This window comes from Cyrtonyx montezumae, unplaced genomic scaffold (genome assembly GCF_038088225.1).
Source record: "Cyrtonyx montezumae isolate F1298 unplaced genomic scaffold, pur_monq_1.0 scaffold_10, whole genome shotgun sequence".
Lineage (NCBI taxonomy): Eukaryota > Metazoa > Chordata > Aves > Galliformes > Odontophoridae > Cyrtonyx > Cyrtonyx montezumae.
Genome location: NW_027071826.1, coordinates 22,587,412 through 22,602,782, shown reverse-complemented (window position 1 = coordinate 22,602,782; position 15,371 = coordinate 22,587,412). Strand labels below are relative to the sequence as shown.

Genomic DNA, 15,371 nt, shown 5'->3' with positions numbered 1-15,371 from the left:
AAATGTTTCACAATACACCGGTATCCCTTCTTGGAGGACAGTGGGTACAGATTGGTCCTTCTAGGTATCAGACTAGGTGCTGAGAAATGCTAGCGAAATAGTAAATGCTTGCTTTGCTTTTGTTTCATTTGTGGTTACGTTGCAGGCTTCAGCTAACACAGTCTTGCTTATCAGCAGCTGGTATTTCAGGTGCACTGGGAAAACAGCATAAATAGTAGATCTGGAAAACTTCTTATGAAAGAGGTCTGTCATCCTGCATCCCCACTCTTATGAGGTGCATGGAATTGGTTTGATAGGGATTTGATTTAGTAGTTGGGTAGGGATAGTGATAGGAGGATGGTTGGACTAGATCTTGTAGGTCCTTTCCAACCTTACGAACCTATGAACCTATGGTTAGCATGCTTCTTTCTGCAAAGCTAGTCCTTATGGTGACAGTTACTTGTATGAAGTAAAGCTCTTTGCCAATTCCTCTACACACAAGATTGATATACACACAGCAGAGAAAGGGAAATTTCCAGTAGCTCCAAAGCCCTCCAAAATCTTCAACTACTTTTAATATCCAACTGGGAATAGAGAACATCCTTCTGATGGGTTTTTAAAGGGGCACATTGGCATTAACTGCACAAGAAATTAACAACTTGAAGAATGGCAAGTCTAATGACCAAGCAAGATGTATGCCTTGACATTTTTCAAATGCATCTATCTGTCCCACTTATTTGTTGAAGTATATAGGGCTAATAAATTACTATCCCGAGTGAGTCCTTCTACTATTGCTTCTCTATATATTGTCTCATTATGCTTTTAACCCTTAACTGCTATGTTGCTGCCATCTTGAGAAAGAGGAGGAGAATCCCAGGGCAAGAGATCTTTTTAGTAGGGCATTTTACTACAGAAAAATACACTTAAAAATTGCTAATGCAGTCTTTTGTAAGCAGTGTCCTTGGAGGAAATCAGCACTGTTGGCAGTTTATTGCAAGAAATATACTTTATGTATGTGTACTTCCTGTTTATTTACATTAAAGCAAGAAAATAATTTAAAGTAGGTAAGTTAGCTTCCTCTAGGGCTGCATTCTAATTTTCCAGAGAGAACTGCATAGTGGAAATACAGATGACATAAGCAGCATGTGCCCAGGTTGTGAATTGTTGTTGAATTATGAATGCTCCCCATTCCCATTTAGAACCACCACCTCCCAGTGATATTTGAAGTATTAATTACCAAGAGAAGTGCACTGTGTCAGGCCTAGATATCTCTGTGACACTTCTTCTGGAAATCGGTGTCTTCGGATATAATACATGTGTGCTGTAGGAAGCATATTTAACTTATGAGGTAAAAGTTGCTTCTTCACCACAGTACCCACCCCTCATAATATGAGCTGCTAGGACTTAAAGTAAAGGCAATACTGTGTAACAAAAGTAACCTACGTCTTATGCTGTACTGATATGTAGCATATAATCTGAGGGATGGTCCTATGCACAGGTCTTTCTTTAGGGGCTGACATAAAAGATCTGAATGGCTAACTGTCATTCTATGTGAGTTGTTCTTTAAGTGATGCCTCCTATAATTTCTACAGAAACCACAGCAGATACAAAGAGCACAATAGCACACTTTGGCAAAGCAAATTCTCAGCTACCATACACTTTTTTTTTTTAAATATAGTCACCACCAGTAGCCAGTTTACATGGGTGAGCTGATAGAGATGCTCTTCATTTCATGGTGTGACAGCTGTGCGTGGCTCTCTGGAGTGAGGCTTGTCTTTAACACTGTTGTCACTGAAGCTGAAACATACCACCCACCACATCATTGTGCCAGTATCCACTGTTTGGTATCCATAAATGTTCAGCAAGTGTTGATGAATATCAATAGGTGTGCTTTTTTACACAAGGAGAAATTCAGTTCCACGCCTTTGCTTCATCTGCATTTCCATGTCAGACACTGTTTTGTCAGATTGCCACTCTGCTGCCACCTGTCACATGGCAACAAAAAGAAATGGGATACTTGTGGGAAGGTTCAACCTCTACTGCCTTATTACCAACATCTGACTCTTGTACACCAGCATCAAAACAGGAGGCATTACTTTCAGAGCAGTCTTCCTATCTTCTTGCTTAGAGCTAAAACCAAATCTGAAGTAACTTAATTTCCCTCCTCTGTTGCTTCTTCTTCAGAGAAGCATTAAGTGCACTTGTTATCTAAGATCTTGCCTTAGATAAGAGCACTGAATGAAAAGAAAATGCTTCTGTTCAATGGCCAATATGTGTCCAGTCAGTACTACTCTTAACACCTCTCACAGCCACTGACAAGGGTTGTCAATAGTAGAACTGCTCTAAGTCAAGCAGTTAACAGTATACTTCCCTATGAAGACTGCCTCTGTAACAGTCACTTCTCTTCTAAACTAGAATAGACAGCAGAAAAAAAAACCAGAAAACTAAAAGAACTGATAGAAAATGATTTGCCTAAAATATAAATGCCCAAAGCCTGAAGTGCAATTATAAAAGTCTGATTTTTATTACAAACTACATGTCTAGAACATGCACTGATAAAGCATGCTTATGGAAGAAAGGGAAGCTGGCGTTTCCTGCAAATTCCTCTTGAATGGTTTTTAAAACATCACATTTGTTAGGAAATTAAGTATGCATTCTTTCAGGACAAGGAAGAAGTGAAGAACAGGTATCTGACTCTTCGTAAGTGCAGGATTTTTGTAGCCATCTTTGTTTACAGTATAGCAATTTTATGCTTTTTTAATGCAATGTGCTGCATTTTCAGTGGCTATGAAAACAGTGACAAATGCAGAAAACACACAGATAACCATGCATACTGCAAGTTTAGTAATACCCATTTTATTTTCTACAGACAGTTTACTTATGAGGACATATTTCATTTTATTTCACAAGTCTATGCAAACTACTTACATGAAAAATATTCAAAAGATAGCCCCTTCTGAATACTTGATTATCAAGAAGTACATATGAGATGTGGCTTTCATGTGACAGATAAGACCTTCCACATAAAAACAATACTGTTATCCTCCTTTATAACAGAAGGGAATGGATTATTAGAATGCTATTTCTAAAACATTCTTCATTTTTAAGTAACTATTTCATTTGTAAGATTGTTTTTTAAATGAGTTCTTCTGAAAGCAAGCTTTCAAAAACATCCAAAAAGAGCTTATACACACATGCTTTGTTTTCACTGAAGAAGTCATCCTCAACACCACTTGCTCTATGGCTTGGTTAAGTATGAAACATGATGAGATTCTGAAGACTTCTTAATTATCGAAGAAGTTGCTCAGCCTCCTTGGACTTGCTTTCCTTTGTTTTCCTCAGTAATGCTTGTTTTATAGCATTGATTTTTTCATCAAGTTCAGCCAATGAATAGTTCTGCTAGAAGATCAAAATAAAAATCACAATCATTTACATCTTGTAACTGCTAAAAAAGTGGCTGAGCACTCAATACTGGTGGTCATTTCATATTGCACCTGAAAACAGAACTCATCAGAACTCAACAGTCAGAAACCCATGCAGAGTTGTCTGACTCATCTGTGACTATTTAAACTTGAAAGGGAAGAATGTAAAGTTAGAAAAACTGACAGCACCAATCATGTATCAATATATCCATGCTATATTCATTAGATGCTTGTTTAGACTGATGACAAAAAAAAAGCAAGACAAAAATCCATTGGTAAAACTGGACAAGGCTACTCTGACACTTACAGATCTCAGGTTTACAACTGAAGGGATTTTATCTTATTGTCCAGCATTAGTCTCCTCTGTGCTCGTGTAACCTGATTTTTTTTTACCCTCTTTTTAAAAACTGTTCATTTATCATTTCATAAAGATCTTATTTCACAATGTTCTGCTCACAAAGAAGCAAAATTGCTTCTGACAGGTTCTTGGCAATACCAGGGAAAGTATATGCAGGTCGTCCAATAGGCAGAAAGAAGAGCTGAAATCGTCGAAGTGGTGAAGAGGCTCTCTGGCTGTGCAGCACATGTTAGGAAGCAGCCCTAGGGCTAAGAGAAGCTCTCCTTTCAGTGGCTGGCCTTGGTAGGAGCCCAGGGTGACTACAAGTTGGGTCCACCCCTTCTGATCTTGTGGGAAGCAGAGGTACAAACAATTTACCTGTGATCCCTAGGGCAGCGATGCTCCATCACCAGTTTAAACCATGACCTAACAGTTCCTCTGTACACACTAAGGAAGCCTTTTTTTTTTTTTCTTTTGTGAATGAGCCTAGCTCCTCAAGGCTTATATGGCCCACATCCCTTTCTAAGTGCTCTCCCAGTCATCAGTCTTTGAGTGTGACTATGAGTGGCAGACTGTGTGCCAGCTATCGTCTCTCTTACATTAAGGAGAAACTTAATCATGTCTTAATGTAGTCCCTGACATGACAGTGTTGCATAAACAGCAATTTTCACTGACTTAAGCTTGTATCTTCTAAAATATCAGGTCTTTCTCCAGAATGTCTGCTGAGCCAATCAATTCCACTTTTATCACCTCTACGCAAAAAAATTACTTACAGTGTAGGATGTTTTGAAAGAGAAGTAAACAGAAGTTCTACCAAGTAAATAAAAAAATTAATAATACTTACATGAGGAGGTTGAACCTTTCTCCTCTTGCCAGAACAGCTCTAAAGAAAAGACAATCAAAACAAACAATGTTACATGGACAGAGGATGTCTCAAGTAGCTGCACTGTTTTTTTCCCCCACCACCAGTACTATTTTCTTTCAAATGACAAGTTAGGTGGAAATACGAACTTGCATAAATGGCCCATACATGAAATGTAACCACTGCACCAAGCCAGAGTTGTCTGTCAGTGGCAGCTGCACTCTAACCTACTCCATTTTTGTACATCAAACAGATACTTCAGTATGCATTTGTGTATGGTAAAGTAAGTTGAGAAAAATTTCTTACTACAGATTGGAAGTATTCGGGAGACAGTCCTTCCAGCTCAAGAATTTTATCTTCAAGCTTCTTAATTCTCTGATAAATGTCTCTTGGTACAGGGCCACCTAAATACACCAGTACAAATAGACAGAAATCAGGGAAAGCACTTAAATGACATTTTGAACTAAAGATTCCAAGTTTTTCATTCTTTGAGTCCAGTTAGCAACCAGCAGCTGAAAGTGAATGAGCTGGCAGGAAAATGAAAGGGAAGGGCAATTAATATAAATCACAGTAAAATCTGGTCAATAAGCCAGTGCAATCTGTGAAGGCAATAGACGATTTCATACACAGAGTTGTATGTCTGAGAAAGTCCCTGGAACAACAAATGATCACTCTCAAAATAAAGACACACACCAAAATTACCACTTCAAAACTGACAGGCAGGAGGGATCAGTCAGGATAGCAAACAACACACAAATTCAGTTCTGATATACAAGATTGTCTTGAAGGGAGAATATCTGCACTGAGTATCGGAGACTGGAGGACAGGCATGAGTTGTGCTTGACAAAGAACAACATTTACTTGGCTGTGGATGGGAGAAACAGGGGTGGAAATGTGTGGGGAATGGAATAACAGAGCATTAAAACAAACAACCCCCCCTCAATCTGCCACTTGTTGGCAGCTGTACTAAAGCAGCTTGGGCTTGCTTCTCCATATAAGACTGGAAGTGAGCAAAAAATCACCCTTACAAAGCACCCACATAGTAGACGACAAAATCACTGTTCATCATAACTAATGGGTATTCCAATCAGAAGGACAATCTAGTCTGACCATGACACATAAATTTATCAACTCAGCATCCTAATTTGGCATATGGTCCAAAATATTAGACTATGGTACTAGAGTGACAAAACTCTTCAGTGCATCTGGCCTACCGTTTTCACTGTCAAACTTACTGACTTGCCCAGTTTTACTGCAGGAATGATAACTGTAGTACAAACTGGCCCACTTATGTCAAAACTTAAGCATGGTACAAACCTGTTTGTAACCGTAAGTGCGCCTCAATGTTCTGCAACCTCTCCTCGACAGCTTGGTTTCCACAATCATGAATAGGTGCACTGGCTTTATGATTGGTCCCATGTGTTCCTTCAGACCTAGTCTGAGGCCCATATGTATTTACTACCCTAGAAACTAAGTAAAGAGAACACACACGCACATGAAATACATCAGCATACGTATAATTAAATGAACAAAAGAAGTTAAATAATTAACATTACTAAAACCACAAAAGCTGTGTGCTAAATGTATTTCGTTGATCTTGTATTTTAAGGGTCCCACAAACACTGAGATCAAAAATTCAATAAGTTCTTATTTTTCTATCTATATAAATATCAGTAATCAAACTAAATAAAAACCTATGACTCTGTATTTGCAAAGGAAGAAAAAAAAATCACATTCACGTCATCAGCTGCAGATAAACAGCAGAAAAGCAGATATCTATCAGGAGTTGCACGTGTGAACTGTTGGGAATGCAAAGAAGGAGACCTAATATTATAGGAAGAACCACAAACACACGTAGTTGAGGGAAGGCTTACAATTAGAAAAGTAGCTATAAATCTCAGGAAGTTCTCTCCAATTTTTGTTCTTCAGGGAGCAGCCTTAATGAATTTTCACTTTTTTTTTTTTTCCCCCCCTGTTGAACCGCGTTTTCATCAAAAGATTTGGTCACTTCTCTTAAATCAAGGTCATTTCTCAAGTCCTTTCTGATAGGATTACTGCAGGGCACTGCAGAGTTAGACTACACTGGTCACTCCAAACACTGCAGCACACCTTACACTGTAGGTTGGAATGGACAAATTACATTCTTGCTTCCCAGTTCCTTTCTCTGTGTCATTAAAAGTTTCAGCTATGGTTCAGGACTCAGTCACCTGAAGTGTAACCCTCTTTTTCCCCACACAAAGCCACAATTCAAGTTAAAAACAGGCATTTTACAAAGTGACTGCTGAGAAAGGTTCATAGTTAAATATTCTTGACTCAAATTTACTTTTCCCTCTACCTCAACTCACCAGAACCCTTAATGCTTATAAACAGCACTGCGCAACAGGGCAGTTTTACAAAAAATGGAACAGAAGGTTACTTCCATTCTTGGATTTTGACTGTTTTAATCACAGAGTAACCTGTGTACTAGCAGCCTTTTATACACTGTATCTGCTATATCATAACTTCTACACCACTCCTTCCCCAAATTCCCACCTCTGTCTCAGAACTTCCCAGAGTATTTTCTAATCCAATCTACGTTGAAATTAAATAAAATTAGCTTTTGTTTTAAATTAATCAATTCCTTAACTGGACTGATGGCCATACCTTAGAAGAAAAGCTAAGAATTGCTCAGCTTCTCTGCTCTGCTTTATGTTCTCCATCTTTGCTGTAATGCAATGAAAACAGGCTACTTTCATTTGGTATTCAGTGTATAACCAATAGCCTACTGAGGAAATTATGGGATAAAAAAACTCAAAGATGTAAGGGAAGATTTAAAGTATTTGTTAGAGTCATAAATCAATTTGTTAAGTTTCCACTTAGAAGAACTCTGTAAAAAGATCCTAAGCCAAAATTTATGTGTACTGCTCTACCTTAACTCTCTTAATAAATGGATATTAAAATAGTTGCTTACCCTTTATATGGCTTTTAAATCCAGGATAGGGTGTGAAAATAGCATCTGTTCTGGCACAGCTATTTTCTAAATACATAGTAATAAGAAAAAAAAAAAAAAGAGTGAGGCCCAAATTATGTATTCTCAATTTAAAATAATTTCAACCATCTTAACCATCACCAGTTTTAAAGCCAATCTAATCTAATTTAAATTTTTCATATAACAAAAGCATCAGAAATCATTCATCCTGCAAAAACATGCCCATAAATAATTTCAGACACTTGCGTGGACCTATCAGTTTTACCTGGCTAAGTCATCTCTATAAATATGTGCACACGTATACACAAGGTTATTAGATCAGGATCAAATTTCTTCTGATCTGTTTCTTACAGTTTTACTTTTCACTGTGTTCCTCTGCCATTTATTTGTTCCTGCGCAGAAGTTTCTTCCTTGCACAACAGTGCTGTTTTATGTCCTTTCTTAGAACAACTTTCCTCCTAATTTTAGACTGGTCTGGTTTACTCATCAGCATAACTTTTCTCACCTTCTAGCACTTACTCTGATGCCTGTGGCTTCTTTAATTTGCTTAGACATAAAAACTGCCAGTACAGGCCACCTCAGTTTATTCCAGTGTATTTATTTAAATACAAATACACCAAAGTTCTACAAGTATTTTATTATGGCTAAACATACAAAAGAAAGACTTGTCATTTCTTCAGCAACTTAATTAAGTTCTAGGAAGCAATATTTTACCTGCTAGTGTGTTCTACATAAATTCTCTGTAAAACTTATGGAAGAATAAGCTTTGATCTCTAACAGTATGAAGTACTTCACAGAGACAATGCATGTGGGGGTTCGTAATTACTTAGAAAAATCTATGTCTCTTTAACTACTTATGTATATAAAAGTGTGTCTGTGTAACCAGCAAATACTAATTGTGCTAATGGGATACAGTCTATCAGACACATTTAAGGCTGATTATAGATATAGTCAGTTGTGCCAGGTGGTACATTAAAAACAGCAATAACACGAGATATGCTGAAATAAAATAGTTATTCTAAGTAGCTCATAATTAAAATTTATTATAGATATATTAATTTAATGCTAGCTGAATTACAAAGAAACTTCAATTTGATACATGCAATTCCCAAAACATATCTGATTTGCAATTCTGTTAAGTTTAGAAAGAATATCTAGCTAAAACATTGAGAACAACAGCTACAAAAGTAATCTGGTCGCAGTAAGACCTGTAACCCTTCTGTACAGAATCCATTAAACATTTTCAACCAGTGAATAATTCCTTTTTATTTTTGCCTGGGTGTGTCTGGCAACATCTGCAGAGCACTTAAGTATTCTTAACATTTAAAAATATATATATTCTTTTTTTTAATTAAAAACAAACAAACAAATCAACAACTTAAATTGCTATGAAGATTAAAGTCTGGCTAGCCAGTTACCTTGATTACAATCAATAACATTGCAAAATTCCCTGACATTATTTTCATTGATCTCAGCTTGTTTCCTCTTGATGAAGGCTGATATCCTCCTGTCAATCTGTAGGTAACAAACATGATGGCATATATCTATTTCCTTCTTTGAATTTAAAATTTAGAAAGAAAAAAAACTTTTTTTTTTTCTGATATAGGGAAGTCACTTACTTCTGCTTTTCCAGCTTTTATTTGAACCACCTCTGGATCAAAATTAGTATGTGCATCCTTCAGATCTCCCAAGTCAAAATTCGCATACTTTTCTTCAGTCTGAGAGTTACTATCATAAACATTTAAACTTGTTTCACAACTTCGGTCTTCTGTTTTACCTGCAGGTTCAATGTGACCTATGCTTTCCTCTTTAATCAATGGCTGGAGTTTTTCTAAAAGAGGCTGAACAAAGAAAACAGCACATTAGGGTTAAAGGGGAAAAAAAGAAAAACAAAAACAAAAAAAGAAAGAAAGAAAGAAAAAAGGCCAACTACTATAATGATTTCTAAAACAGACTGACAGAAATAATTTTAGGAAATCCAGCATTTGCTTCTGATAGAGAATAGTAACTAAAATTATATACTATCTATCATTCCAAATACTGTGCACTATGATTTTGGTCTTTTTGACCTGCATCTTTTAGAGATTTGTATAGGAAAACTCCCAAATTTCTGAGACAATCTATCAGTTACTCATCTGTTAGTAGCTAAATCAAAAGCTTCAATCATTGGCACCAGTGCCACTTAACTACCATGTCATTCAAATGCCTACTCAGAACAGTAAGGCTTAGTATTCTTCCTTCTTAACACGAAAGCCAATGCTTTCACACTGTAAAGCCTTTACTTTATCACCAGAACACTACATTCTCCACTTGAAACTGCAGTTCCCCAAGTGAATGAGAGAACACAGACATGAAATATATAGGTATTATCCAGAACACATGCTTTTCTTGACATGGTTGATTATCTACTTAGGTCATGAAATTAAATGAGAGAATGCACACTGACATTTGTAGCAGTAAAACAAAAGCTTATTATTCTACTGTAGTAACTCTTCCACAAGATGTAAAATCAGAACCTTGGTGCGTGTGTGTATATATACACATACACTGACGTATACATACAAATGCACAGAAGTCACACACCTTCATTTTTGTTTTCACCAGTTTCATCTAATCTAAATTTACTTATCTGTTTTCCCTCCAGAAATCCAGATTTTTATTTTTTTTTAAACATCACATGATTTCTGCAAGTATTTTCATGAAATTCCCCCGTTGAACTGAAGGAACACCACAAGTAATTTTCACTTGCTTTTATCTTGCTTGTTTTCTCCTTCTGTTTATCAAGAGAAGGATTTATCTGGAAAACACAAAGGGATATACCTATACCTGTAGACAAGCAAATACAGAAACTTTGTTCCTTCTTCACTGCCTCAGAACTACTCTCTTGAAATAATTTGTTGACTAGCTGAAGGGAAAACAGATATTCAAATTCCCACCTTTTAGACATCAGCTATCAAGGTCAAAACACTGTTCAGATACCAGCTGATACCACCGTGCAACTAAATTATAGCTACTTTTGACAGGGTTGGAAAGTTTCACATAGCTAAATGAAACGACAGTAACAGTGACTGGCTACTTGGCAGGATGAGACATTAATGTCAAATAAATTACTCTTTAAAAAAAAATCCTACGCTGAAAATATATTTAATTGCAGTAAGACACTCCAGGATGTGTCATGCTGGGATAATGCCACTTCTTGAACCACTGAAAGCACTCCATGAGCCTCAAAACTCACCCAACGCATGGAATCATTATCATAGCATGACACACACCTGCCGTGTCTTATTGCTTAATTATAACCCACCATAGATGGAAATGTATCACATTTACAATGCAAGTCTAGAAATCAATGAGGCTGCATTTATTCAGCCTGCTCACCTACAGTGGCTATTCCCACCATTAATACGAAAAATCTGTAAGTGCAGGTACCTATGAAGCATACCAGGATTTCAAGTGTCTAACACTTGTGAACCCTTTTTTGTTGAACATAGCAGGAAGATCAAAACAAGTAAAATTTGTCAGTTTAGGGAGCGCAGCTACATTCAGTTGCTGACCACTTTAGTCAAGTTGAAAGTGTCCAATGAAATATTTACCTGCAAACATAAAATATGCTGCTGAAGTGCACTAAAGAGCAATGTTGGCTGAAGTGCTGATGTGCTCTGAAGCTTGCTCCAATCGATTACAACTTTCACAACATCATCTCCAAGGTTAAGCTTCCACAGGGAAGAACAAACATTGCAAAAAACCAGTACGTTATGCCATGTTAATGTCAGAAAAACATATATATAAAGCATATATATCCATATAATGTCAGACAACAATTATGCCCAATCTCATGCAGACCCCACCTTTACGTGGGTTTGACATTAATTATAATTCAAGTAGCCACCACTTTCAAAGTAAGCTAGCATTAGTAGAATACATTCAAAAATTAGAAAACTCTAACTATCTAAACACACTTTCACTGTATTAATTTGACCTTTAACTTCGGTCAGTTCTCTATCCAATTAACCACAGCACTTGAGCATACTGCTCATGCTAATCACTCAAATATTTTCTTAAACAGATGACAGAAGCAGCAGTAAGAAGAAACACCCACCCAGAATGGCAGTATCCTGTACATACATGTGTGTAATTAAATGTGCAAGCCTGTATGACCAGAGTCTTGATACTGCATCATTTGTGCTTGTTAACCTAAAGGAGGCTTTATATAAAAATAATACCGTTAAAGTAAAGTCCTCACAAAATCTTCCAGTTAAACTCTGGACCACACAGCATCACTGTCAAACCCACTTTGAAATCCCTGTTTCCCTTCATGAGCATTCAAAACAAACAGCAATTGCCATATCCTATTGTCTTTGCTGAGAAATGCCAGCACTTAACTCCCAAAACAATGAAGAGGAACACATGAAGGGAACCTAAAGTTATATTTAAAGGAATGATGCATCCTCTATAAATGAAAAAAATCAGTTTAACTTTTTAATACAAAACTGACTGTTAATAATCACTAATTAATTATGTACATTCACATACCTCTTTGTCACATTCGCTACACTAAAGCCCTACAGACAAGATCTTGAAGGGATTTTTCATTTCCACAAGCCAACTATGTTGTTTTCTAACCAAACATTCCCTAAGCAATCTCCCAAATTATAAATACAAATAAAACAACTGTTTAAACTCAACAGGATCTACAGGTGTTCTGTTTCAGATGCAGAATCCCAAGTTCAGAGCAAATTTGTACATCTACATCTCATTCCTCCCATATTAAAAAAAATAAACAAATAAAAACATCACATCAGTTACAAAATTGACCTTGAACACATGGTCTAAAAGTTCCTATTTTCCAATGGTAACAATTACTATGGATACAAAAAATGCACATGTACTTGTTTCACAGCACAGCATATTATGAAACAGAAATAAAACAAGAATGCTTCCATTACACTGAAGGCAAAGCAGTGTAATGTGAGGTTGCTCTACATCAGTCTTTGACTATACTGTACAGCATCATACGTAAAGAAGGACAAGACTGAACCCTCATTCTTAAGTCAAAGCACAGCCTTGTTGAATCCAGTGTTAGGTTCAAAATCAACTGCATAGTAAAAGAGATGGAAGACCTACTGACCTTTAGAGGAAAATAAATTATATAAACACCTAGGGGAATAGCAAACAGATTTGCACTGTTTTCCAGTGCACTACAAAGCAACAACTGAGCCACAGTTTTTATCTAGTTAGATATGTAATGTATTTTAGGTAATTTTCACAAACATTATTACTGTTGGTTAGTACTTCATGTACATAAGAGGCAAGGAAAATAATATTAGTAAAAATTTAGTAAATAATTGTTATGAACATCTCAGAAAAATAAGAACGTATCAAGAATTTAGTAGAATAGAACTTTACCTTACGAGTTAAATATCTGTGCCTGTGTGATCATCTGAAAGCCACTAGCAAGTATTTCTTCCCAAAGTTTTTAGAGTAATACATGCTACGCTACAGAGCACTGATAAGTATCACACTATCGTAAGAGGCAAAATATGTGTCCCACTGTAATGGCCTAATAAGTCTTCTTTCCTGAAAAAGATCAGTTGATGTGCACATTCTCATCACACGGTGCTATGGTGCAATGTGCAAAAACAATACCTTCCAACATAGAGTCTAGAGGCAAGGGATAAAATCACACACACTGTTAAGTAAAGGACAAACTCCTCCTGCTACCAAACACATTTCAAACACAGTGTACTTATTATTTCTCTCACTATTCTATATCCTGTAAGAATTGTAAAAAGAAGGGCTATAAATTCTGTAATTTGATAACTTCAAAACCTTCACAGATTTACAGGTCTTGAGTCTATTCAACAGCAACTTGCAGAAACAAAAGTTAATCCAGCTCTTTGAAATTATTTTTTATGAACTACATGAACTACCCTTTGAGACTTAAAGAACTTTCCAGGATCTGTCATTGGTTTCAAGAGTTCTTATCTCCAGATGTCCTCCTAATCATAGCGCTGCAAGTCACTGCTCTAGTTAAAATAATAATATATATTATATGTAACAGATATATAATTTTCTATATATAATATATTCCTGTTTCCAGTGCAACTTGCTAGCATAAATCTAGCTTAAGTTGCTATGACAGATCACAAACTGTGATAGACGAAGACCTGGCAGACATTCAGCCATCTCAATAAAAGGGGGAAGGGGACCAGTAGCTTCAGTCAAAAGCACAAGATGGATATGCGAAGCAGATAAGCTGCTAAAACACAATTCCGGGCTATCAGAACTGAAGTGGTGGCATGTAAGAGTGTAACTGGACGACTGGAAACGACCTTGACTGAGCAATGAGAAGAGCCTCTTCAGCTAAGATGGGGCATCCAAACCCCTATTCATGGCTCAGTGCACAGTGAAATGGCTTTAAGTTCTCATGGAAAGAACACACTTCAATTGCCAGTGAAGACTCCCTTATTGTGCTCCATAACCACTGCAACTCACCTGAGGGCATGCAGCAACTCTAATATCAATGTACTGCCTCCCCAGGACATTGGCTCACCACCTGGCCCTGCTCCTAACTGCAGGAGCGCGACTGCACTTCTATTTCCTCCGCGAAACGACATCTATGCTTCCACAGAGGAAGATGAGTTAACTTGTAAATCATGTATGGCAACGACTAAGTTGTTACCGGAAGCTTCTCTTGATAAGGGCCTCCCACCGCTGCCGCACTATCTGCTAAATAATTCATCGGCACTAAAACCCCAAGGTGTTTCAGCCCAAAGCACCACAGGGCAACAACGCCACTCCTAAGCACCGCGCTCTCCATTCCCGTTGTCACCTGCAGGCGTGACAGCCCTAGTGCGGGCTCCTTTTCTCCCCCTGCTTTAGGCCCATTCCCGACGCCCGTCCAAAGGAGTGAGGGCAGCAGCCGCACTCACCTGCCCCGCCAGCCCGGCCAGGGAGCGCAGGGCGCTGCTCGCCACCTCCAAGACCGCCAGCTCGGCTCCGGCCTCCGCAGACAGCTCGCCGGGCTGCAGCGGGCTGGACGCCGCCGCCATGACCGCAGCCGCCAGCGACGTGCCCCGCGTCGCTCGGCGATGACGAACCGCTCGAGCGGCCGTGGCCGCGGGCCGCCCCCGCGCGATGATGGACAGGAGCGGCAGCCAATGGCGAGCCGTGTTGCCGAGGCTTGTGTTACAGCCGTGATGGAGGTGTTTAGGCTGTGCGGATTTTCAGTGTCTGTGCACAGCGCAGCAGGGCCCCGGTGGGGAAGCTGTAGCTCTTGTGGCTGGGTACTGCCCGTCCTCTGCTGGTCCCCTGTTCCCCAGGGAAGGGCACGTGCTTGTCCATGCTTGGTGTGGCATGCTGTGTCCAGATCCACGATGTGTCAATCACATGTCTTTCCCAAGGCTGAGGGATCCTCTTAGCTTTTGCTCCTTTAGTAAGTATCCCTGGGAACTTTTGTCAGCACAAGGCCATTGCAGTTCTCCAGTAAAGGACCATCTCGATGGCTACAGAGTCACAGCTTGCTGGGTCATCAGCGTAGCTTGCCCTGAGTGCTGCGTTGGCACTTTTGGTATAACCAGGCTTTGAACCTGGACCGCAGCTGCTTCTGTGGTGCATCCTCCTCTCCCTGCAAGGACACTTTGTCCCTTTGCCCTTCTCTTTGCCTCCTGTCCCTTCCTTTCCGTCAACTGCATCCCTAGTTGCAGTGCCTTGACTGAGTATATTCATGGCGGGAAGGACGTGTTAATTCTAAGCATTCTAAGATTAACAGATTATTGCACTTCTTTTTCAGACTTACTTTTC

At 38.5% G+C, this 15,371-nt stretch overlaps 1 protein-coding gene across 2 annotated transcripts; it reads right to left on the bottom strand.

Moving 5' to 3' along the window:
- Positions 1 to 2,764: 2,764 nt before the first annotated feature.
- On the bottom strand, positions 2,765 to 14,632 carry MBIP (MAP3K12 binding inhibitory protein 1). Of its 2 annotated transcripts, none has more exons than XM_065753286.1 (9): positions 14,501 to 14,632; positions 11,162 to 11,281; positions 9,188 to 9,409; positions 8,987 to 9,083; positions 7,551 to 7,616; positions 5,918 to 6,070; positions 4,907 to 5,004; positions 4,583 to 4,621; positions 2,765 to 3,378 (listed from the first exon to the last, which is right to left on the bottom strand). In XM_065753286.1, the coding sequence occupies exons 1-9, from the start codon at positions 14,618 to 14,620 to the stop codon at positions 3,268 to 3,270; spliced, it is 1,026 nt and encodes a 341-aa protein (XP_065609358.1). In that variant the 5' UTR covers positions 14,621 to 14,632; the 3' UTR covers positions 2,765 to 3,267. The 2 variants fall into 2 exon arrangements, with proteins under 2 accessions (XP_065609358.1, XP_065609348.1); XM_065753276.1 differs by having other exon boundaries at positions 2,765 to 3,375; positions 14,501 to 14,624.
- Between the last annotated feature and the right edge of the window lie 739 nt (positions 14,633 to 15,371).